This window comes from Homalodisca vitripennis, chromosome 3, assembly GCF_021130785.1.
Source record: "Homalodisca vitripennis isolate AUS2020 chromosome 3, UT_GWSS_2.1, whole genome shotgun sequence".
Lineage (NCBI taxonomy): Eukaryota > Metazoa > Arthropoda > Insecta > Hemiptera > Cicadellidae > Homalodisca > Homalodisca vitripennis.
In genome coordinates this window covers 45,249,170-45,276,419 of record NC_060209.1, presented here as the reverse complement: position 1 = coordinate 45,276,419, position 27,250 = coordinate 45,249,170, and the positions used below count along the sequence as shown (strand labels likewise).

At 32.2% G+C, this 27,250-nt stretch overlaps 1 protein-coding gene across 3 annotated transcripts in view; it reads right to left on the bottom strand.

Moving 5' to 3' along the window:
* The window catches only part of LOC124356851 (ARL14 effector protein), a 62,193-nt gene that overhangs the window by 31,795 nt on the left and 3,148 nt on the right, over positions 1-27,250 (bottom strand). The window contains exon 1 of one of the 3 annotated variants that reach the window (XM_046808099.1): positions 9,289-9,827. The exons of 1 other annotated variant lie outside the window; for it this stretch is intronic. In XM_046808099.1, the coding sequence (XP_046664055.1) occupies positions 9,289-9,625 (337 nt within the window). In that variant the 5' untranslated portion in view covers positions 9,626-9,827. Of the gene's footprint in view, positions 1-9,288; positions 9,828-27,250 lie in introns of those variants that run through there. One more of the 3 variants, XM_046808110.1, reaches the window with a different exon arrangement.

The window sequence follows — 27,250 nt, the reverse complement described above, 5'->3', positions numbered from 1 at the left end:
AAAATACTAGAGTGGTATGTAGAGAAATACAATCTGATTCCCTCAACTCAGTATGGATTTAGAAGAAACAAAGGATGCGCCGACTATCTACTAAACCTAATACTGGATATGGAAACCGCTCGAACTTTTAACAAAACATTAATATTAACAAGTCTAGACATATCATGTGCATATGATAGTGTAAATTTACCCTATCTGTTTAGAAAAATGTACATTTATGGTGTTCCCAAAAAGTGTATCAATCATTGTCAAAAGTAGCTTGTGGATAGAACACTTAATTTGGTTTCAAACCAAGGTATCATATCTAGAGTGGCCTGTAGAAGTCTGCCTCAGGGAATCACCTTGAGCCCATTGCTATTCTCTTTATATTTGGCAGAAATAAACACTGTTTGCCTGAAGGAGTCATATCCCTACAAAATGCTGATGAGTGGCTTTGTACTCAAGTAATAAGAAAAATTGATCAAGTACTGGTTAAAATGCAGAGTGCAGTCACAAATATTGATAACATTTTGAATAATATGAACCTTAGTTTAAGTGTGTGTAAATGCAAAGCTATGGTTTTATCTAGAAAGAAGAGGATAAACAACGTTGTAAATCTTAAAGTTGAAGGTCAACAACTGCCAATTGAGTCAAGAGTTAAAATGCTCGGTATAACGATCGATAATCAATTAAAATTTGATAAACACATAAACAACTTAACAAACCAATGCAGTAAGGATCTGAATATCATCAAGATGATTACCTGTGGAAGAAAGGGTGTTAATCCTCATTTTGCACTTACAGTTTATAAAAGCTTAATTAGATCTAAACTTGATTACTGCTCGTTCCTGTTTGGGAACTGTTCAGAACATAGATTCTTTGAAATATAAAAAATTCAAAACCAAGCACTAAGGATAGCTTTAGGAGCCCTCAAATCATCTCCTATAATAGCCTTACAATCTGAATCAGCTTTAGAATCTTTAAACCTATGACGAAAGTTTTAACGGACAGACTTGTGTATAAAACTATCACATATATTGATAACCTAAATCAATACAGATGCCTATACCTACAACTACTGATCAATATCAACCCTTACTGGAAATGTAAAAAGGCTCCACTCTATATTGAGGCCATAGATTTCATGGTTAACTTCATCCCAGACTTTCCTGAAAAAATATGAAACAACTCAGATCTACTGATTGGGAAATTCCCCCTCACCTAGCAAACATTTCTATACAGGTTAATGATACAATAGACGACACAAATATTAACTAAGAAAGATAATTCCCCGGAAGTTTTCCAACAAATAGTTAATCAAATGAATATAGAGACAGGATAAAAATACTTACAGACGGGTCTAAACAGGCGAAGGTACAGGAGCAGCAATTTTCGTATAACAAATGAATGTGGAAAAGAAATATAAACTTTCACCAAATGCATCGATTTATACAGCTGAATGTTTTGCTATGTATATATGTTCTTAGCTTATGAATAACCTCCCCAACTGTGACGTATTAATCTGCACCGATTCTCTTTCTGCCATAAAATCACTACAAAGTACATGTGATGGCTTAATAGAAGATAACATGAAATAATAAAAAAACTGTGTAGACTCCAAGAACAGAATAACCTTTCAGTGGATACCTAGCCATGTGGATTTCAAATATAATGAAATGGTTGACAAGCTCGCAAAAGAGGCAGTGGTGAATGGAATGTCTGTTCAAGACATGGCCTTTCATTATCTGACCTCAAATCGTTCCAAAAGAGGAGGATACTTGAAAAAAAAAACAAAAAAAAAAAAAAAAAACAACTTGTTGCTAAATACAAAAAAGGCCAGGTGGTATAAGAGTGTACAACCTATCAGTCCTTTACTACCATGGTACCAAGATATGAGACTTAGCAGAAGGGAAATAGTAAATATAATCAGACTATACAAGCATGACACAGTGAACAAGACTCTTCATCTAATGAAACTTTATTTCACTCCTCTGGGCTTAAATTGCACTGCCGGAGTGAATGAAACTGCGGATCATCTACTAATGAAAATATCCACAATTTAAGTAGGCAAGGAACTCATGTTTCAAAAAAATTAGAAGAATACCGGATGACGATACCCAGAAAAACTCAAAAAAAGCTTATCTAGTTTTGATGCAGCATTATATAAGAAAATAAGTCGATTTCTGACAACCATAAATAGAAACATATAGCATAATCAAGGAATAATGATGAAAGGCAATCGCAGATGAAACCAGTGCAAAACATTTTTTTAAAGTGAAAATTGACTTCATGGTGTAATTCCAAGTCAGCCGTTAAGGCATTTAGATAGTAAAAAATAAATATATTGAGCTCAGACTTAAAACTGTACATTGCAATAAATTGAGAGTTACATAAAGGCCTAATAAATAAATAGATAAGGAGAGTTATCCTGTAGTATTCCAGTTACGTTCAAAGAAGAATATATTGATTTGTTATCAAGAGATCATGAGTGGGTAGGACATAATGATCTATTTCTTTATTATAGTAATATTGCATAATTTAGAGATAAAGAAGAAAATAAAAATTAGTAGTGAAAAGGGACTAACTTCGTGATCACTGAAGGGCAACAGTGCACAGTGTGGTAATTGGCAATTTTAGACGAACAAAAGTCAATTTTGGAATTTTAGGGAAGGTAAAATGTAGTTATGGTTTTTAATAGATCGATATTCAAATATGTGTGCTGCACCCTGTTTAGTGTACTGGCATTGCCTATTAAGTATCCCCACCACTGGTAATTCTACTGATAGTCTATAATCAAGGGTTTTCAATGATGAAACACTTGCGTGACCTCAATGTGTTGAGGCCACAATTTTTTAGAGGACAATAATTTAATCGTGAAACAACAATGCATACTGTTTCTCCATGCAAGAACAATTACGTTATTGTTATATAATGTGCCATTATTAAAATAATTATGAGGTTTTATAGTCTCACGAATGGAGTATTTTTTATAAGTTTAGTTATTCTAAATTTAAAAATAAATTGAGTTTTGTAGTACTTCCCATCAAACATGTTAGGCTCCTATTTTAGACAAAAGAGTATACTTTTTATTATAAAATGTTTCGATGCGAATTTTTGCGGATGGCCCAACATATGACCTATAAAGCGACCACCTATTTGTTAAAAATTAATCAATTTAGCGCGAAATATGTTTGTACTTGGCATAATTTGGTCTTCTTTTACTTACTTGACATTGGAATGTGCAGTAAAACATAATACATTTAACGTTTGATTTTTAATTATATCATTACTTTTCAAAACCTGTGTTTGTGGTTATGGTATCAACAAATGAAGAAAGGAAACGGCAATATTTTTAATTGCCATTTATTACAAACAGGAACAGTTTTTAAGCACAGCTTCCCTTAGTAAATTACTCGTAACAATTTGTAGTAAATAACTATATTCCATTCCAAAATAAAAAAGAGCTCATCTATTATTACACTTAGCGTGATCATATGCACAATGGTACATGAAACTACATAAAAATACCTGGGAATGGTACCGGTAGACACAATATCTCGAGATTACTATTGCTATTGCTCGAGGTTAATATAAGTGTTGATATTGCTCACGTATAAACTGTCCTCTTTGGAGTCATGTTTAACTATTCTCCAGATCGAGAGGAGGATATAGAAGTATAAAATACAAAATGAAGACCTGATCCTGTGAATTGCAATTTTATTATACCACTATCAAGATAATTATGTGTATGGTCATATATGCATATATTACACAAATTATTTTTGTTTTCAAAAATGTTTATAAAATTTTAAAGATCTTAACAGTTTTTTAGTAAAAACAGCGTGGTAACTTAAAAAGAATATGTTTGTGATTTTTAATTTTGATATTGTTTTATCTACAATGCAGGTTGTTTTTATGTACTATTATCAATTAATTCTGTTGTTATTATCAAATAAATCTTGTAAAAATGCATCCACTATATATGAACACAGACTATTATGTGTTTTAATTAAGCATAAAATAACTTTAACTTGTTAATTCTAAAATAAACATAAATGTGTATTTTTCTAGAACAAAAGCTTTCAAACAATAATTTTAATTTCAGTGAAACAGTTTTACAAGAATTTGTCCAACACTATAGATTATAAGTGGTGTAATTTTAATACATAATATGATAATTAAAATGTTATATTACGTTGTTATAACGTTAGTATTGGGGTTTTAATGTTAAATATTATCGAAATTTCGTGTAAAAATGAGTCACTTATATTTTTTTCCATTCGTTTAATAATGTATAGCCCTCTTTCTTAATTATGTCTTAAGAATTCTATAAGACTACTGGACTTGAAGGAATCGTATTGCTATAACATCGGCTTTAATCTAATTATCCCTCAATAATTGCGGGGAAAACTAACATTCTTTATTTTACGAAACCGTGAGCCATTATGTCCATGCCACAAGACAGTAATTTTGCCTTACTGCATACCTATATTTCATATACGGTAGTTGACATGGACTGTAAAGAGTCTCGTCAAAAAGGTCACATGTATAGGTAGCCTAGCGATAAAGGGAGGCTAGACACATGATTATGACTTCTCAAGCCATCTGGCAACATTATCTCCAAATTCCTCTTTTTTTGGGTTCCAGTTACACCCAAAGAGTTTAAGAGCATTTGTATTTCCCATTAATGAGTTTTTACATAAAAAAGTCGCCAAAAGACATACATTTACAAACAAGATTATGTTCAGATCTCGATGAGGAGTAAATGAGGCAAACGACGAAATTTTATACATTCGACATTCAGTCTAACGTATTAGGCATTTTAGTAAATTTTCACACTGAATTATTTAATTTTACATAAATACACGTAATTGTACATCAATAACAAATTGTATTCGCATAATGAACGTTTAATAAAAGTAATTATTAATAATTTAATCTAGTAAATACTATACAGCTAAATTATGACAAAAATAGTGTTTTGAAGAAATGATCCAGCATGTTAACTAATGACATAATACATAGAACCACATAAAAACGAAAGAAATGGATTGGGCATTATTTATTAAGGCATAAACCACGCCCCTTATTGGTGATAACATTTAACTAATGTCCAAAATTTACGTTCAATTTTAATTCTCCGTGTTTTATTAACACTGCCATGAAACATAATTGCAGTTGTAATGAAATTTTAAAATTTGTTATTATCGTACGTATTGACACGTGGGCAAGCATTTTAGAAAGTATATTCTGCTCTGTAGTTTTATTATAATACATTTCACACTTTTGTAACAAAATTTGTCTTAACAACAAAAAAATCAAAAAGACCTCCTGTGAGAAAGTTTTTGTTCATTTAGCGAGGTAATCTTTGTTTCCAGGAAAAATATTGAAAAAGTCCTGAATAAAAATGTTATATTTTTTCATATTTTCATTAATTGTGTAGTTTGTCTACAAATGAGGTTGGTAGTGGGCCACGTTAAAAGTTGTCCAATGATTAGTTGGCAAATTTAAAATTTAGAGCACTATAACGGGCTATTATTAAAAAAAAACAAGTTCTTAATGTTAAACCCCGTAAGGAAATTAAACACTTTGAGCTCTCATCTCTTCATTATTAAGGAAAATGTCAAACAGTGCTGAGAATACGAATGTGTTAAAACTATTTCTATATCGAAAATAATAAATAATAATATACAGAGCGTTCCATAAAAACAATGTTGACCGCTCTGAACAAATAAATATGCACCAAACAACGTTAAAAGTTGTCCAATGATTAGTTGGCAAATTTAAAATTTAGAGCACTATAACGGGCTATTATTTAAAAAAAACAAGTTCTTAATGTTAAACCCCGTAAGGAAATTAAACACTTTGAGCTCTCATCTCTTCATTATTAAGGAAAATGTCAAACAGTGCTGAGAATACGAATGTGTTAAAACTATTTCTATATCGAAAATAATAAATAATAATATACAGAGCGTTCCATAAAAACAATGTTGACCGCTCTGAACAAATAAATATGCACCAAACAACGTTAAAAGTTGTCCAATGATTAGTTGGCAAATTTAAAATTTAGAGCACTATAACGGGCTATTATTAAAAAAAAACAAGTTCTTAATGTTAAACCCCGTAAGGAAAATTAAACACTTTGAGCTCTCATCTCTTCATTATTAAGGAAAATGTCAAACAGTGCTGAGAATACGAATGTGTTAAAACTATTCCAAATAACGAAAATAATAAATAATAATATACAGAGCGTTCCATAAAAACAATGTTGACCGCCATGTAGCAAAATAGCGGTAGTTTTAATAGTTTGGTGTACACATTTTTTAAGGTTTTGCATTGTTGGCAGTTGGTTTTGATAATTTGCTTTTTCATACTCTTATAATTTGATGAAATTGCACTGAAATTTTGAATAATAACTCAAGGCATACTTGTAGCTATAATGCTATTTTGACAGAGCTTATAAGTTTTTATACTACAAAAGTAGACAGACGATCAGATACCTCTAAAATTCCACTGTTGCTGAGTTTTCATAGCGCAGGATGTTCTCGAACAAACCGATACCATGATTAGCCGGCCAGTATGATTCGACACGTGGCGTAACTAACTATTAAGGACCCCGCTCACAGCTCTGCTTTCTTACATAAATCATAAAAATTTGCGTATTCCTATCATATTAATAATTTCACTCGAAAGGATAGCAAGAGGATATTGTGGACTCGGCCACTGAACTGTGCTGCGCTACCTGTCGAAGAGCTACCTGCTTAGTTGATATACGAATCATGCGTACCAATAGCAGGGTTAGAATTATTCTACATGACACTCCATTCGGGCAACATTTGTAAGGATGCCACCTTGGGAATTGTTACGTTCGCGACTGGGAAACGACTACGCCAAAAAGAAGACTTCGGAAACTATCGAACGAAGGATAAGGGAAATAACAATATGTTGTGTAATATCTGCCGCATTAACGATATCCGATTTCGTTCTGGTTTTAAGCCTAGGTTCTAACGACCAGCGCATAGAACGTTTTTTACATCAAGACTCAAGAGTAAACCCAAAAGGAGCCTCTTGAAGATTCTAAATAAAATGCCCAACCTTTCTGTGTACCATTTGCCTTCCCCCCTCACCGTTGAACGCAATTCTTCTAGAGGAGGGTTTGTATCCGGTTAAGAAGTTGAAGTGAAAGTTAAAATTTAATGCAGTTGTGATTGTGATAAATGTAGATTGTCATAGGGAAGTTAGAGTGTATACACTACACGGAATGGCAAGAAAAATAATAAAGTTGTTAACCTTGAAAATTTAAAATAAAAACTATACATTTTAATAATGTAAAGCAAAGTTTACAGTAGCAATTAGAAGAATTTTGCTTATGAACAATACTAAAACCTTCATTTAAAAAATTGAAAAATAATCTGCTAACTCTGCAAACGTTTGTTTTAAATAAAAGCAATCCTTACGAATAAATCAAGTAATTAATAACGAAGGCAATTTCTTCAGTAAAGCATTCATAATTTTATCTGACGTTAAAGTAAATGGTTAAACGTTAGAGGACAAACATTTATTGGACAAATTCCTTTATTTACTATTTTTAGATACCGATTGTGTTACCCTACTTTGATGTTGAATGTTTAGGAGTGGAAACATACCCTTCTTCACAAACGGGACGTGAGGTATTTCTTCACAATAAAAGTTTTACATCTGATGATACTTTTTTGAGGAAAACAAGATTCTATTGGAAAAAGAAAAAAAAATGTGTTATACTTTTCTAGTTGTTTATCTAATAAAACCGTAGATCTCTAAAGTGAAACAGCAAAAGGGTCTACGAATAAACAGCCTAATTTGTTTTGGTATAGATATTTCCAAGACTAACGTTTAAAATTTCTTAAAATACTTCATGTGTAATAATACACTTATTCTCTCGTTATTAAAAAACATGACAAATAAAATTAGTCCATACATCGTATAACGGTTGTATGTACAGATTTTTCTTCAGAAAATATTTTCCAATAATAATTTATACATACCAACAGAGAATTTTATATTTGATAAATAATGAATGTCGGATAATGCATGATATCTGTCTATATATTTGTTTTAGGTTGAGAATTTGATATAAATTTATACGTTCTATTTGTACAAATTATACGTAATGTTATAGGAATTGTCCGCTGGAATAAGGCAAACAAAACCTGATTCCTAAGCCCAAATCATGTACGCCCCTCAATCAGATAGAGTTGCGCGGGAATCATATTTATTTATCATATTTATGATTTGTGCATCTAAAGCACAAAGCAAAAACATAAACGCCATACGGTTCATTTGAGCGTGATCATGGGATTGTTTAGTTTATTTAATTGTAATATTATCAGTATAATTGAGTAGCGGATGATATAGTATTGTATTAAGTTTAGGCCAATATTCGTTTAATCTATTTAACGGTAGACAATAAAACATATTCTGAAATTACAAAAATGATTATACTGAATTCTTACTGTCTAGTTTATTCCTTTTTTACAGTGCAAATCTGAGCTTACATGTTGAGTGATAATGTTTCGTTTATTTATATATTGTTTGTAATCATTACAAGTATATTTTTTATCTTACAGTTTCCTTTTTTATTTTACGAAACTTACCATTTAAGGCAAATCAATGTAATAAGAAAACCAATTTTCACGCCCAGGCTGTGGCGCCATTGTGAGGAAGTGTTTGTTGCATACTTATTGTAACTAAGTATATTATATCATGGATTGGATTTTAACGCACGCACGCACACGCGCGCGCGCACACACGCACACACACACACACACACACACACAGACAAAATCGACCTATGCTTTCATTTAAGACTAATTTACTCCTAACGTGCCATCTCTCTGACATGACAAAAAATAGTAGTAATTTCAAAAAGTAAATATATAAGTGCAGTAATGATGTACCAAGTATTATTGCTTTACCTGTAATCGTTCGGGAATTATCAAGTCTGTGAGGGAATATTTCACACTATATATATCAACCACCACCACCAAACACCATAATCGAAATCAGTGTTCCTCATATATAAAGAATTTGTTCGTGCACAATTTTAAGTTCATATAGATTATTTCGAATTTGAGAAATCGTGCGTACAGACAGACATGCAGAATTGACATTTTTCCAGCCTCACGAGTGACAAGCTTCTCTAATGCTGAGTAAATAAAAGTCATATCCAATACAGAATTATAGTTGAGGAGGAAAGATTATAGTACAATATATTGTTATAATAAAATATTATAATACTCTAGTACTTGAAATATAAGTTATAGCACGTACCATCATTGTTCGAAGAATCATCCATGTTACCGACATCTCGGTTACTCTCAAATTTCGTCCTTACAAAATTCCTTGTTCTTCTTCTTTCTCTTGGTATTCCAACGTTATTTTCCTTTTCCTTACATCGCTCGTCTCGTTTTAACAACACTTCTTTGTTTCGCTTAGCGTACGTATAAATGGAAGAGGCGGACATTCCATTATTCATAAAGCGAGATATCACACAATATACTAAGTTACTAGGGCCGACAAGTCTCCCATTAACGATAAAATCATCTTTGAATTGCGATAACACGGCCATAATCTGAGCGTGGTTAACTTTTGTCTTGGTCCTACTCATTTCTATGGTTCTGACAATGTACTAACTTATAAATCGATCTCGTGAATTAAGAATAAATAAGCCCTATACCCATTACGTTACACAGCCGTTAAAATAGAACAATTGAAAAATTCAAGCACAATCGCCAACAAAGAAAGAAGCAAGAATAATGAGTATGCACGTGATCAATCAATGCAGTCCAACTAGCGACAGGCATAGTGGACAGGAAAATCGTGTGTTACAGTACGCGCGCTGAAGGTTCGGCCCTGTCGTTGCCCTACTAACCAAATAAAAACATTGACTCTCCAATGATCCGTCACGGACGGCAATGTTTAATTCTCGCTCGACAATCAACTTATGGTTAGACCAATTTCCTGTACAAATAAAATTCTGAAACTTCGCAGATCTATTTTCCTGTTTATTCCAATGCTAATGGATGTATTCAAATCAAATCAAATCAAATCAAATCAATTTTTATTGCCAGGACATAATCACATGTATAGCAATAGTCAAGATATTCTAAAATTAATATCTAAAATTTAAAACTTTCACATCGCCTCAAACCACATTCAAACGTACAAATTTTCAGCCAACTCCACATTCATCCAGCCAATATTCCCATTTCCAGAGCCGGTAGTCAGTTTGCTAATTGTGCGGTCACCCAGTCGAATGCCATAAACTCGTCAGCACTGTAAAATGCTTGCGACACTAAAAAGCGTCTTAAACGAGTTTTTAACACCTTAGGCGTTGGGGCATTTCTTAACTGATCTGGCAACTTGTTGATGAACCGAATACCTGCCTGGGAGGGCAAGTGTTCGTAAACCCCCGTCCTGTGTCTTCCAGTTCGGTAGGCATCTCTGCCTCTTGTCTCATACTCGTGTATGTCACGGCCCCGGGTTAATGCACATTTGGACAAACAAAATGAGCTTGTCTCAAGAATGTAGAGACAAGGCAGAGTCAACAGTTGCAACGTTTTGAAGGCTTCTTTGCACGATTCTCGGAATTTCATTTTTGCGATTATGCGAATCGCTTGCTTCTGAATTTTGAATGCTCGGAAGAAATGGTTGTTTGCGCAGGCTCCCCATAACACCAGACCGTAAGTGAGGTGGGGGTAGATCAAGCCATAATACGCCGTCATCAGTACCTGAGTAGGGCAGTACTTGGCTTGTATTAAGTTTCAATGTTTTATTACTTTTCTTCAATAAAATATATTTTAAAATTAACTGTGCCAAAATTGTGATACAAAAAAGTTTGTATGTGAGGATTTTTTTATTTATTTGGTCAGGAAACTTTCACCAACGGGAAAGTTTTTCTAAATGAACTGAAGTTAATTTTAGATTTAACTTTTTTCAGATACATAGTTTAGGTTAGCCGTAACTTAGTCTGAAGTGGAATGTATCACCGACACCGCTGCCCTACAGTTTATGGCTCATTCACGTAAATGCAACACGGCAATACCATTTAAAAGTTTAACATTGAATCACTTTGCAATAGTTTATTTCTGAAAAAAAAAACATACTTTAGCCATAGTGGTGATCTGTGATAAACTAAAAGTTTAAACTTTAATGAAATTATGTTGAATTTCATTGTATTATATTCGAATAGAAAGTGTTTTGGGGTGTATTGTTTATACACTAATTTTATGACAGATGAATGAATACGAAACACTGATGTATAAAGAATCCTGAGAACAGGGACAATAAATATTCAGACTGCAGCGGGCCAAACATTGGCGGATGTCTGCAGAACAGTTGTTATATCAGCCAATCCACCCGTCCCCCGCCATAAGTCTGCTCGGTTGACTCGGAGCCGAACCGTACTGTACTATCCTGTTTGTTCTACAACAATGCTGCCAATCGACTATGTTGTGTCTTCCAGTGCTGTTATAAATGGATTTACCCGCATCTTTGCATTGCACATTGTACGTATATTAGCGGTACCATACTAACTATTTTGTTTAGAGTTGCAATCTATTTAAATATTCTGATAATGATATCATCCTGGTAACCTTCAAAAGGATAATTTGTCGAATGAAACGAGGGCCATTACTTGTGGAAATGGAACCATTTAATTTCTGTCTGTCTGTAACTACTCTTCAAAATAAACTAAATACGTTCGTAATAGTTTTAAGCACGTGACACAGTAAGATATGTAGCCTAACAATTGCAACATATAAAACATTATTTTATAGTAAGTTGGTGTGTAAACTACAAGCAACACTAAGTTCGAAGATGGTCCTTGTTACTCCATGGGATTTGGCTGAGCGTTTACAAATATGTTTAAAATAATGTTATGGGTAACGATTATCGCAACGATAAAAAAGCAAAATAAATAAATTTGTGAAGAACCAAGGTACTATCATAAGAAATTTTAACATTTGACATTTGTATTCTTAGAGTAAAAAAAAAAAAAAAAAAAAAAAAAAAAAAAAAAAAAAAAAAAAAAAAAAAACAATATAGGACAAAGTCAATTTATGGATATAAAAATTTCTTTTCCGTATGATATATGTATATATATCTGTTCATAGGTTGGCAGAAATGACACAAGCTATAGACTTGAAACTTTCCATGCATTATCAGCGAAGCCCGTTACACGACATGTGGTGTTTGTGGCGTTCAGCTGTGTAAATATTGGTTGTTTGGTGATTACCATTTACCTTCAGTAGTTATAATGAAGAATAAGATAACAGACATTGCTACATTATAACAAGTTTGGAACATAAACAAGAAACATAGAGTATTAAAACAATCGAGAACAGTAACATAAGAATAGGAATAATTTAATACGATTTCATTTCTATACAATATATTTGGAATGATTTGCTTATTTTAACCTAGTTTGTAATTATGTATTAGGTTAGTTATTACCTGAAGAAGAGATTAGATTGCAGATCTCGAAACGTAGTGTTACTGGGTTTCTGTTTCACTGAACGATAGCAAATGTTTCCTTCACAATCCTTCCATCGTCAAAAATAAACTTCAAACAAAGATTATACAATATCGTTATACAACGTTTACTTTAATGTTCAAGTTTGGATTATCACAATACAGTAAAACTATATTTCAAAACTACTAACAGTACTGTATTAACGGTATTAACTACCGATCAACCCATGCATCTTTAAACAAAACTATTGTTAATATATGTATCTGCTTTTATTCAACAAAGCTGCTGCCTTCAATTTAAATAAGTGACTTTAAAATGCGCATTTAAGTTGATCCCAATATTATATAACTAAATGTGACATTAAGAGTTAAATTCTATCTCCAATTCGGCATTAACTAGGGGAGATGAGTTCCACTTAAGGCCCTCCGCCAGGGCATGGCAATCAGAAATTAATTGGTACTGTCGATGAAAGTCGTTATTTAAAAATGTAGCCAGCGAGATTGGATGGCTAATTGGTTGTGGTATGGGGAGCGGGATGGATGGGGTGAAATTGCTTCCCTTTAATTGGGTCAAGAAGCAATTCAGTTAACAAGTCACAAAATGGCGTCTGTCCAATTCCGACAGCTCATTTTATGGTTTCTGCTCACCCTTCTGTGTTGGAAGGCTCAGTTTGTAACTATTTGAAAAATAAATGACGTATTATGCTATTGTAGGAATACATAGATTTAGGCTAATCTAAGCAACCAAGCAATAACTAACAATTCAAAATATACACAAACAAAAATAATTAGAAAAATCAAACTGAATTAATTATTAACAGCAAAAGTATAAAAACTAAAATAGTTTATACGACACATTAACCCACACAGGGAGTATAGGTCTGTGTATAGGATTGAACACATGTATCTGTCTTTGGGTTTGTAAAACAATATTAGACAAATTGTATCAATAAAAAAATTAATTACGACTCTGTATAGAATGAAGTTACAGAGACGCTGTAGATGAAAAAGTCTATTCAGAACTCCAATGAATAGGGTTTACAAGCACTCTTTTCAATTTACCGGGCCACACATATTTATGTAACAATTTAGCAACTGTTAGAAAGTACAAATTTTGAAATATTTATTGTACAGGTAGTATAAAATAACTGATTATTACAAGATGTTAGTTTATCATTAACATTGTCTTCTTATGTTTTACTTTTTAAAATGTCATGTAAACTATAGTTTTATTTAAATTAATTTATATTATTATAATATATAATGTATTTTACTCTAGTTACGAGATGTAATATTAAAATAGTGGCTGTATATAAGTTTCTAAACATAACTGACTTGTATTATTTTTCACGATTTTAATACATGTTTCAAAATTGTTTTTGATCTAAAAACGTCTACTTGTATAATTGGTCTGAATAAATCTTCCAAGATAAAATTAATTTCATAACCGAGGCGACAAAATAATGTTTTGCATCAAGTTTACAGAGGGAATTTGCTTTATTCCCTAGGACAAAAGCCGATGTATAAATGAGCAAAGAGAGCCAGAAGACCACATAAAGCTGACATTAGTGTCTTTTTAGGAAACTTACATAATAAGAAATATTATTATGTGAAAGTTTTAATGTTTCTGTTTTTATCATACAAAACCACTATTTATGGCTGAAATGATGCACGAAATTAGTTTAATAAACACTAAAATAATATTTAAGTTAAATATGCATATGTTAAAAAATTACTAAAGGACTCTATCATATTAGAGGGCCAATTGAGAGGTCTTAAATGATACGTACTGAAAGGTGAAGGAATGAAACAGGAAGTATTAAAATCCTAGATGCATTCAAACAACTTAAATAGAAATCCGTGTGGAAATACATCTATATTTTTAGTGCTCGTAGAAAATGATTAGGTCTACGCCATCAGGACCCCGACACACAATTATTTACACTTAAATAATCAACTAAAAATGGAAAGTGGATCCAGAGTTGGAAATGCGTTGCAATGATGATTACTAACCTATCAAACTATGCCATTGGTATGTCAAAAAAGAGGTGCCTATACTTCTCTGTATGAAACTATGTATGAAGCCACAGGTAACAACTAGTGTTATACACATAACTTAATAATTGTATCTATCTTGTTTCTGTCTGAAGATACTCGACTTAAAATTCATTAGTGAAATGGCTTTTTGTCTCTTTATCGTTCTCCTTCATTCATCCATCTCCTTCATTCATCACACAATTGCACGCCTACGTAGCCAACATGAAAATTAATATATTATATCAATTATATTATCTATATTAATATATAATTATCTATAAATTATTTAAACTACATCTGGATTAATTCAATTCGAGAACAGAATGTGTTTTACCTTATTCCAGGCGTTTTCAATTTTGTTTCAACATCTCCCATGCCCTCCAAAACGGTCTATACTTCCATCCAATTAAATTACACAAAAGATGAGCTTTCAATAATGTATTCATTTCCCCGTGTCCTTTAGGTGTTATAATATTAATAATGTTAACAAAAGTAAAAAATGAGCCACATTTACATAGTTAGAATTTCAATCCTTAAATTTCACATTTTATTCATTCTGTCATTATTTAAGTTAGTAAAACATTCTTTAACCTTCCTTATAAAAGATAATGTACCATTCACATTTTAGAGCTAAATGAGTTATACATTGAAAGCAATATCGAATCAGTTAGATTTAGCGTGGCGAAATCGTTATCGAACCGCAGATAAGCAGTCTAATCTTATCGGATAACTGATAAGCGATAAATACATACAGTAAAACAATAATGCCCAGCATAAAAATTCTGTGTGGTCTTTTGCACAATAACATACGTTAGTAAATTATGTAACCAAAACACAACCGTTGGTAGTTTTCGTTATAAATTTAAAACATTTTTACCTGAAAATCACATGTAGCCTACAGTTTCCAGGATCGTATGAATGAACAAACATAGTATTTGGGTGTTATTATTTAGTTATATCATAGAGTTTATAATATAAAAATAACAACATTATGCCTAAATGATAGAATTTAAGGAAGGAAAACAATAATGTACATATTACTGGACAAAACAAACAAAACATATCTCAGTTAGCAGTATTACACACACACACACACACACACACACACACACACACACACACACACACACACACACACACACACACACACACACACACACACACACATGTATGTCTACATATTATATATATATATATATATATATATATATATATATATATATATATATATATAGAATATTATATATAGAAGTATTCAATACCATACGAATTATTATTTTGGGCATCCCTGGTTACGTACGATAACTTTTTCGATCATTTATACCCTATTTCAAAAACAAATAACTTGAACTTAATACCCCATCGATAGAAAATGTGTTAATAAGGAGATAATAATTAACTATAGATTTTTCTTGTCTCGACTTAGTAATAAACCTTACTATCAAATAAAGTAACGAAATATATCCGATTCAGTTCATTCTTGCATCGCCAACTTAAATGTCCAAGACGATACTATGTAAAAGTTACGTACGTAATTAGTTTCGTTATAGTTAACTGGAGATTTTACGGCTACTCACAAGAATAATTATTCTCGTACAGAAAAATAACGTAAGGTAAACAAATTCGGAGATAATGTACCAACTTTAAGTATTTAAAAAGCAAATGCTACACTAATAGAGATAAGTCATCTATCCACTGCTCTGTTTTGTCCCCGTGTGGAAAATATTGCTTAAGGGAGTTAACATTTTCCTGACGATGAATTTATCGCTCCCTGGGTGCCGTGATGGATTATACTCCAGGCTCAGCATTTTATACAGCACATTAGCACTTCAGACTGCCCCGTTCTTGGACCAGTTTAGATATTTTTAAACGTGACTTTATTTTCGCTTCTGAAATTAGTGAGCCATTAAGGTTTTAACTGATCAAACAATGCGGGCCTGGTCGATTGTGCGTAATGTTTTATCGTATCCGAAGCAAGTATTTACAATATTTTAATAAAAAACACGTAATTTAACACACACAAAAATCGATGTAAATAAAATGGTTGTTGCAGAGAATACTTCATTTTTCAACACAATTCTAAACCCTTTTATTCTGTGTAACCGTACAAACCAAGAACTTGAAATGGGTACGTTTTTATAATTAATCGGATAATATTTTGTGCTTCTAACTGCTGCAAATATTTTATTTTGAGATATGAACTTTAATATATTGCAAAAATATGAGAGATGCTTTAGAATTCGTTGCAGAGAAATCGCATACTGTGAAGGATTCAACACATTGCTGTCTTCGGCAGTACTTAATTAAACATTTTAATTAACTTTAAACAAAAAAAATGTTCCAATTGTTAACTAAAAACAGTTTTTATAGATCGTTATAATTGATTAAACTAAGAAATAATTTAATTATAATGTCCTTTTTTATTTTAGATAAATTTAAGTAAGAATTAGTCCAAAATAGATTATTTTTCTTGATAATTCGCGCTAACCACGGGCGCAGCTAGAAATTTCGTCTGGGGGTTTGACCATTTATCTATTCTTTACGATAATTTAATACTTAATTGAAGCATACTTAAAAGTAATACTTAAAACTTATTGTAGGCCTCGGCTACGACACAGGGAGGGAGCGGCTAACGCCCAATGGTACGTGGGGTTTTATAAATAATAAACCTAAAAAAAGTAACATTGTGGTTCATATTATACTGGAGATCTTACTATTAATCACCATAACAACGAAAAAGGAAGTATTTTATAGGCATCCAATTTTATTTATTTAACATCAACCTAGTTCAGTTTTTTTAACTTCCAACTTTGAAATAACATTCAATGTACAAACCTTTAAGGGTACGAGATATTGCAGTTTTCCTTAATTATTGATTGGTTAACTAATTTAGAAGAGTAATGTTAGCTTAATGCGGTGGTGATCAGCTTTGGCAGATACAGCTGGGCACCGTACTCCCCCCCACTCTCGTTATACCATTGACAACATCTTATTATTTTGTTAATGATAGTAAGATTTAATATATGATGTTAAAAATAAGTACGGACAAAATCTCATTAAACGGACCTAAATGGCATTGTTTTAATGAAATTAGTAAATTCAAAAATGTACAATAATTAGTCTATAGGTTGTCCGATTGAAATTATTTGTATACATTAGTGAGAAAAATATTTGAAGTACGTGAATTTTAAATTTTATTTGTATTCTTAATTGAAATAATTAGAGTTTTGTATCGACATTTAATACAAAGTAATGAGTCATCGGGTCAGACCGGTTGTTGAGATGTCTGTTTCATGGCAAGAACTATTATTGACTTTTCCGCTTGAATGCACGACATACATAAACACGACCAAGACGGTTAAATCAGAAATAAAATTATTATTTTAAAAGTTGTAGTTACAGTTTCTTTGAAATTGTAATGGACGATATTACAAATTTAACCTATAATAGCGTTACGGTTATTGGACTGAGCCCGGGGCCCAGCACAATCGTCCGAAACACACCAGTCTTAGTTCAAGCCTTTTGGTTATAAAAAACGCAACGTATGAGAGAAATTACTTCTAGCCTACAAAACGGAGAAACCAGGGTGACTCCATAATTAGGTATGTGGTGATTGATTGTTAATAGTACTTAAGTTTCAGGTGTGATAAAGTATTTAACGGTCTTTTTTAGACTGTCTTTATAACAAATTAAACAGAGTAAAGTGTTTATTATGTTAATAATTTATAAGAAAATCAAAAGAACAGTGTAGGCATTTTTATGGTACTTAGCCTATTTGTCTGGATCGGGATCCTAATCCTGAACTGTGAACAAAGAACAATTAAAGTTCAACACATTGGAGATATAGTCTAAGAAAAACTATAATACTGGAATTGAATTGTGGAATTGGGGACATATTCTGGACCCTTAATATTTTCTACTTCTTTATTTGGTTATAATAAAATATTTTGAGCATCATCAAAAGCAGTTTATAGCGATATTGTAAGCAAGGTGTTCAAAATAATAGACTAGCACATCACTCTATCTTTACTAGGCTATCATGTTATGTGTTAATTAAACCACAATTCCTACACTACCGTCTACCAAGGGAGCGTGGCTGTGACTAGGTAGTATCACTCCCACACAAGCAGAGCTCACATACACAGGCATAGAGGACCAGGGTCGGCAGTATTTCCATGTTATTTAGCTACTGCACTTTCCCAATCAAAATGTAAGTTTTTATAGTAAATTTTATCCTAAAGTTAATTGTATATACATATTGCAAATATCATTACGGGAAGAATAATACAAAAACCAACACAATGCACTGACATTGTATTTCGGAATAAAAACAAAACATCCTTATAGTCTTATTTATAGCCGTGACGAAATGATGCAGAGGGAGCGGCATCATATATTAATTTTATTCACAAGTTGAATAGATTTTTACGATTTTGCAAAAGAAATTCTCGACTTATGAAAGGGATTTTCATCGTAAACAAAATTCTTGGTGTTTAAACACGGTTTTACTGTGAATAAACATATTTTGTATCGCATAAAGCTTGTAATTTTGTCTTGTTTTTGAGCTCTATGGATGGTTATACCCCCAACATCCCCCTCGCTGCGCCATTGAACCTAACAGATAATTAACATCTTCAGTGAACAAAATATTTTATTAGGGTTTTGCTATCTTCATAGGCATGTCAATGCTTCCATAGTTTTAATAATTTTATTTTTTTCAAAGCATAGTACTACTCGTATCCCATTGTACACGTTATTTATGAGTTTGGCGATTGAGATCACAAATAAAATTGGACTGCATTGAATAGATGAATGATTGAATTATGACTGCACTATATTTTGAATATAGGGAGACAGAGCATCAACTTAATGAGAAATATATTTTATTATTCTGGATAAATTTAACTTGTTTCAATGAAAAGTTTTTCTAGCTTAACATCAGTTGTTTGTCCCGGATTAGGAGGCTCCAGATCCATAATATTTTATTTCATGGGGTTGGACTGATATCTTCCTTTTTATAATACGCATTTGGTATAGAATGTTTGAAATGTATGCACAAACATTCTATTCATGGACGTACATTTACAATTTTTTCTACCGTTTTATGATATACTCGTATGATTTGTAACGCTCATTATGAATGATCCGTTACTGTACAGAACGTGTTATGTACTCGTATAAATTTAAATAATACGTATGTCATGTTACGATTCGATAAATGAATGAATTAACTAGCATGGGTATTTACTTAGCCTAACATATGAGTATCAGTTCTCTCTAAGAATGTTTTCAATTTGGATTCCAGCTATAAAAAAAGTTCATAAATTTAGCGCAAACATTTACTAACCAAGGCAAAAATATATAATACACTAATAAACTTGTTTTAGGTCTCATATCGTAGTAATAGAGTTAACAGTGTTTCACCAAAATATGTCCAGCCTAAGAGAGAACTTTGATGGTTTTATTATCGATATAAGTAACGCTGATGATTTGCCTGATATTATTGTTTTATCTGAAATATGGATTCATAGTAGCGAGTTAAATACGTATTGTAGGCTACAACCAATATGCCAACAGCAATAACGGCTACAGGCCGGGTTGTGTGATTGGTTATGTGAACAAACGGCACGAAACTCGGCCGACAGCCGTCAACGTTCAATCAGCTGATGCGCTCAAGGTCATTGCCAATGGCAATGTGAAGACTGCATTCTCATTCAATTGCGTCCTTTTTAGACGATTTAAATTCATTACTAATCGATTATTCTAAACGTAATTTACGTATTGTTGGTGACATGAAATTGTGCTTGCTTAAGAAGTCACACCAGATGGATAATTACTTAACAATCAATGGCTTTAAGCAGTTGATTGATTCACCAACCAGGGACAATACTTGTTTAGATCACTTATTTTTTTAGAACGAGAGATAACTTTATTGTGCAAAAGTTTGTGAATCTTGTAGGAGTGATCATGATGCAGTAGTATTGAAATCTTTACATATAAATCTTGTCCGAACAACAGTGGTGTAGATAGTGAGCATTTTTCGAAAATTAACTTCAGGAAACTTTTGAATATTTTGCAAGATACAGACTGGTTTTCGGTGTACGGTAAGAGAATACAACACAAACAATTACAATGTTTATGTGATTGCTAATTTTTACGTTTTTGTTTATGTGTTGGTTATTTGGACGTATGTATTAGTGGTTTATCTGAATTATTTTCGCAAGTTTGATACTGTGTCTAGTTGTTTCTTAAGTCTGATAAAATGTTTAACAAGGTATTAATACTTACTTAGTACGCTTTGTTTATGTCTATTCTTGGGGTGTTGTTGGGAGTTGCTGGGACATTGCACATTATAATATCCTGTTACCACCTCTACACAGCAATATACTAAAAAGACGGATATCCGCTATGTATGAGTAACATTATACTACTTTGTTATGCAACATCGTTCTGTATGAGTGTGTGTTGTGTTTTAGTACCTTATGTACGATTGTTAGTTACGTATGTACATTTTGGAAATAAAGTATTTATTTATTTATGATTGTTAAATACATTTTTGTACACTGTTTATAAACACATTCAGGTTTGGAATGCAAACATCGCATCAAGAAATTTTAACACAGTCATTTTGCAATAGGTGGAATATCTTTGTTTGAGAGATAATATCGACTTTAAACAATTTTTTTGATTTCTATTTTAGTAAAATATATATATAGACTAAAATAAACTAATGTGTCATTTTATAAGAATCTCACAGCCGTCTTAAAGATCAGAAAATAGATTATATTAAGAGGACAAAAAAATTAAAGATTTAACCAAATGTTCCAAAGCTATGACAATTGATTTGGTTTAAAAAATGTAGTAATAATATTTATATCTATATCACGTTCCACATGGTGTTAATTATTTATAATCAGACGTAATAACGAAGCACTGCGAAAAATAACTTAATTTAGCCCAGTAGGTTTGGAAAAACATGCCAAAAGTAATATTTAAAAGCAAAAACATATATCAAATGCATGCTTTATGACTAATGTTTATAGATATTAAAATGGAAAATATTTAATTACTATATTACCAAACATAAACATATATACCGTATATATTTAGTATAATTTACTCAAGTTAGGCCAAATCGAATTGTACACGTCTATCTATATAACAGTCTATTATAATATTCAATAGCGTGTTCGACATTGTGATACTTAATTGTGCTCGACTCACTTGTTTGTTTAGTGTTAAACATAAGTGTACAAACTATTATATTATAAACTTTAACAACTTCTATAAACCCACATAATTAAGCGTTTTAGGTTTCTTATAGTTGCGGTATTATAATCTAATGCGAGAAAATAATACGAAAATTTAATATTTTCTTTGCGAGATTTAAACGTAAATCTTATGAATAAGATACACCCAAATATTCTAGCTGTGTATTTAAAAGAAGAATCGGAACGCAAGAAGACAAAAAAATTTTATTTTTGGCTTTTATAATTTTCTACAGATATTTATAATTAATTTAAAACAAATTTGAATTAAGTCGGGTGGTTAGAATAATTCTGCATCTATTTTTGCGAAACAATGTCATACCGTTTTCAGCTTAAATAACTGCAATGGCAAGATTGAACAAGACTTTTTGTTATATATCACTTTGCTGATCAAGGGCATTTTTCCCCTTATGTTTGTAATGGTCATCTGTTATACTGAGCAGATCTCATATCTGTTAGTTGTTTTCATTGTTAGTTGTGAAGTGTAATGTGGTTATTGTTATTGTTTGTTACAATTGTGATTTTAGTTGTATTTATTAAAAGTAAAAATGTGTCTGTTCCCTTTGAACTCTGAAGTTTGGTGCATTTGACGCTGTTGCTACATTTAATAAAGGCAATATTGCTAAGTACTTGATTTTGAGAAAACTAGGCATACATGTTAGCAAGAATTGTGTTCAGGAGTTGAAAACATGGACATAATTAGAATACGCAAAGCCGAGAAACAAATTTTGGAGCTACAACAAAATGCATGACAATCAAGAACAGCTTATACAGAAAACTAGATGAGTTGTACAATGAACAAGAGGACCCTTCCTACTCTGGGCACTATTGGAGATCAAATAACATAAGTCAATTCAATTTACTGGAAAATAAAGTTTAACTGTGATTTCCCGCAAATTTACCTTTTTCTTACTTATGTAGGTTATCTTTTTCTCAGGATCCACTGATGCTATTGGGCTGACATTTGATTTACGATCAAATATGTCATAAATACAAAGTCAGATAACATTTCAATAAAACCTGATTACCAAAAAGGGAATTAAAAAATTTAATGTAAAAAAAATGTTTTTGAAGAAGTTTTTGCAATCACAAAAATAAACTTCAAATAAGTTTGCTATCAACTGTTATAAAGTTGTACAGCAAAAGTGTCTTACAAGTTGATAAAAGTTTCAAATACCTAACTGTTTTCCTTTCTGAGAAAAAGGAACATAAAAATTGAAAATTTAACATAAGAAAGATAGGGCGTTCCGACTCCCCTTAAGTATGTAAGGGATGGTTAAAACAACGGGCAACAAAGTACACAGATGAATCTCCACATAGACACTCAGTCAAACAATCTCTGTACACAACAAGGGAAATTTCTCTTGGGAAATCACAGAGTTGGCAGTTGGTATCCCTGAGCCAGATGTATAATGCCATCTGTGCCAATGTTGTTTTATGGCATTGCCAATTAAAAGACGTAGAAAATGTAGTCTCATTCTGTCTCAAAGATAAGATGTGAGATCCAATTAGGAATATAAGTATTATGCATCATTATCAGTATTATGCAGTATCATCTACTCGGTAGATTTCGTAGAAATAAACTGTTGCAATTACCCTCTGAATAAACCTCCAGGAGTACCAATTTTCTAGTAAGGAATGTTAAGAATTTAAATAATATGAATGAATAAATAAATAATTATATATATGAACGCAATATCTGTTTTAATTTTTGTTAGTAGCAAAATAAATTGCCCTCTGACAGCATTTGTATAAGGTTTGGTGGGTTCGTTAATCACTCTCAATCAATCAAACATTTAGAGATGGCGGCAGTTCGCATCTGTGCAAATACTTTTAACTAGACCATTCCTCAAAAAATGACACGTTTTATTAGAAATGTCATAAGTTTCATGTTATTTTTTACTTAAATATATTTGTAGATCTCGGTTTCATATTGGCGAGAAATAATTTCGGAATAGGAATAGTTATATATTTGTTAATAGGCATCGTAAAGCGAATCAGAGAAACATTTTTTAATTCTAATCTACTTTAAACTTACATATAATTTTATTACATGATTGTGTGGTAGGGATTGGATTCTGACAGATGAGAGAGCGAGAAGACGGGCACTAGATTCCTAGCTTCATATCATATATAGAACACCATTAGTTGATATTTAATCCACTCAAACACTACATATACAAAATTGTATAGCGATGAGAAATAGAACGAGTGGCCAGGCACGTGTGCGTTCTCCGTGTTCTGGTCCCGTAGCGTAGTTTGTACTAACTCCCTCTTCTCTAATTGAACCCAACTATAAGTAAATTTAATGCCACATATTTTCTTACCAAATCCACTACTTTAACCTGATAGTAAAATATGTTAACTCTGTTTCTGCCGTGACGATTGCCATTTACTATTGGTGTCTGGTCAGTCGTAGGTGGTTGGTCGGAGAAAGCAGACCTATTGTGACCTGTATTCTGTAGTTCAGTTTTAATACATAGTTTTGTGTTTAGTTTTTTATTAAGTGCATGTTTTAAAGTTAGTGAAATTGACATACACCATGGTGGTTGTGATTCCTGACTTACGCGTGTCACAACGCTCTGGTATGATTTGTTTATTTTAACCTAGTTTTGAAATTATGTGTTAGATTAGTTATTTACCTGAAGAAGAGATCAGATTGCAGATCTCGAAACGTAGTGTTACTGATTTTTGTATCACTGAACGATGGTAAATGTCCGAAAAATGCTGTTTCCTTCATGTTATCTCAATTACCAGATTATCTTTATCTTATAGTCGTAGCTTGTTGCTAGCAAACAGCTTATTTGATTGATTGATAAAAAACGGTACGCCATACAAACGTACAGCTTACACCTATAGGTTTTAAATGTTAAACATGATAAATTGAACAACGCCACTTTAAGGCCCCAAGAAATCTGTTTATGTCCACTTAAAACACATCATTCTTAAAGGGGTTTGGAAACCGGTGAAGCGTTGTGAAAAATGGTGAATAAGAACCTAGAAACAAGGCGTATGAAATATATTATTTTATAACGTCATATTATGTATACACAAATGGAAAACCATATGTAGTACAAACAAGATTTTCTTTCTGCACTATAATTAAAACAAGGTGCGAGACACCACGTATCACGTAACAAGGTTCGCTGATGTTGCATGCACAGTTTCAAGTCTATATCATGTTTCATTAAGCTAAAATTTCATATGATCATTACTCACTGAGTTTAAGCATTTTAGTTACTCTAATAGTTTATCGTAATCACGGTTACTCATTAGATCAATTTAAAGATGTTCTAACGCTTAGTCCCATGAAGTAACATGCCCCATCACCGAACTCGATGTTGCTTATTTAGAAATGAACCTTCGTACGAAATTCCAAGTCAGTTAGTTCTCGAGATATAGTTCGAACGGATAGTTAGATAAGTAGACAGTCAAATGAATCTAGCCCATCATTTGTTGGGCTGGAAACATTAATTTTTTCTGTTCGCTCAACATATCGAAAGCGAACTAACCCATATAAACTTTCTGTGTATGCTTTGATTATTAAACAATGATATGGGATCAAATTAACAAACAAAAATGATACCGTAATGCGTCATGTGGCAAGATATCTCCTCGAAAAAGATTTAATCTGTAGACTTGAAATTTTGCATTTCTACACAAAGAAGAGTGGTAACATATTTTGCATGTTAACTATGATTAATTAGCTGAGCGTCGCGTCGTATGACTGTCACAATTTCTCTTTTATCTGCTGGGTGGATGTAATGTATTTGCCTTATGATTATATGTCGTTCTGTCAAAAATGAAATGAGCTACGTATGTATGAACTTTTGAAATTTTGTATCGAACCTCAGCGAATCCAGTTGGGCGACACGTGTTTTAGTTAACTTTTAACTTGCATATATTCAATTTCATCTTATTTCCTTTTTAAAATAACCGGATACATTTTCTTTACATTCTAACTCCATTTTCGCGGCCTTCCGTGATGTAATAATGAATCCGGCACTGATATTTATAATACATAGTTGTAAATAAATTACTGTATCTAGATTTTTAAACTGGAAGCAAATTTCGAAGTGATGGCAGACTTAGTATACATTAGCATTGTACATTTGATGAAAAGTGTAATCAGAACTAGTTATAGTCTTAGGTTAAAGCATACAGTGTCAATCGTCGAATAAATTTAATAATATTTCATATGTCGAAAGAATCACTAGTACATTTACATATGCAACGAATGTAAAATACACGCGTCAGGTATTGTATTTCCTTGACAGTTGCCTGTTGAAGAAGAAAGACTGAACTGAACAAGTTCACTTGTATAAATCACGTGGCACTAAATCTTGCAGAGTCGTGTTTTATGTATGCGACATCCGGCCTGTCCTCCACAATATCAGCTGAGCTGTACCGGAAGTAGTTCTTCACGCGGCGGATTTTGGCGGAAAAGATACGACTCTTCCTTTTCCTCCACACAAAACACTTTCATACATTTCCCAGAATAGGCGATCCACATTCTATAGCGCAGGTTTATTCCGTTGTCAAAATAAAAATGTTATCAAAGCTTTGATTTACTTTCTGTATTCACTATTACACCTCTTCGTTTTAATCTATGTTCTCTACCCTAAGCTGCAAACTTTATTTGCTATTATTAGAGAGGACATTATCGCGGCTATAATCTAATGTATGTATATGTATATGTGTGGTTAATTTCTTAACAATGTGTTTATTAGTTTCAAAACATAAAACGTAAAAAATAATACATTCAAACATTAAATATAATTAAATGGAAATTATCATATGTATTTTATAATATTTCTAAGTAAGTTGTATTATTATGTAATAAATTATATATATATATATATATATATATATATATATATAAATTTATTTAACGTAAACTGAATAATGTTATAATTACAATACTAAAATATACGTATTAGTAAAAACGCATTATTTAAATTTATCCAAGTAATTTATTGCTCTTGTAAATGTTTAAACAGCTAGTGTAAAAAGCTCCATACATCTACTTGTGTAAAAAACTCTATAAACTAAATAATATCTTATACGACCTTTTAGGGATTTAAATTGCACTACTTTCAATATTTTAAGGCAGAGTTTTGAAAAATACAGCTTTTGAAGACAATTTTATTGAACTTTTTTGAACCAGTGACAGGTATCTCGGCTAGTTGTAATTTGCTCAAAATCACGATGAAGGCAGTGAAAGGATGAAGAATGGGACGTCAAAGAAGATACAACGGATGACAAAAGATTGGCTAGTCAAAGGACAACAAACGATGTGAGAGGGACCCGGCGACCCCACTCCACATCACCATCTCAGAGGCTATTGTGAGCCTCTGTACGGTACTCCAATTTTGTGATACGGATTGTCACTCAGGGGCTATTTGTTTGGAACCCACCAGAGTCATTGGATAACAAATGAAACAACGTCACATTGA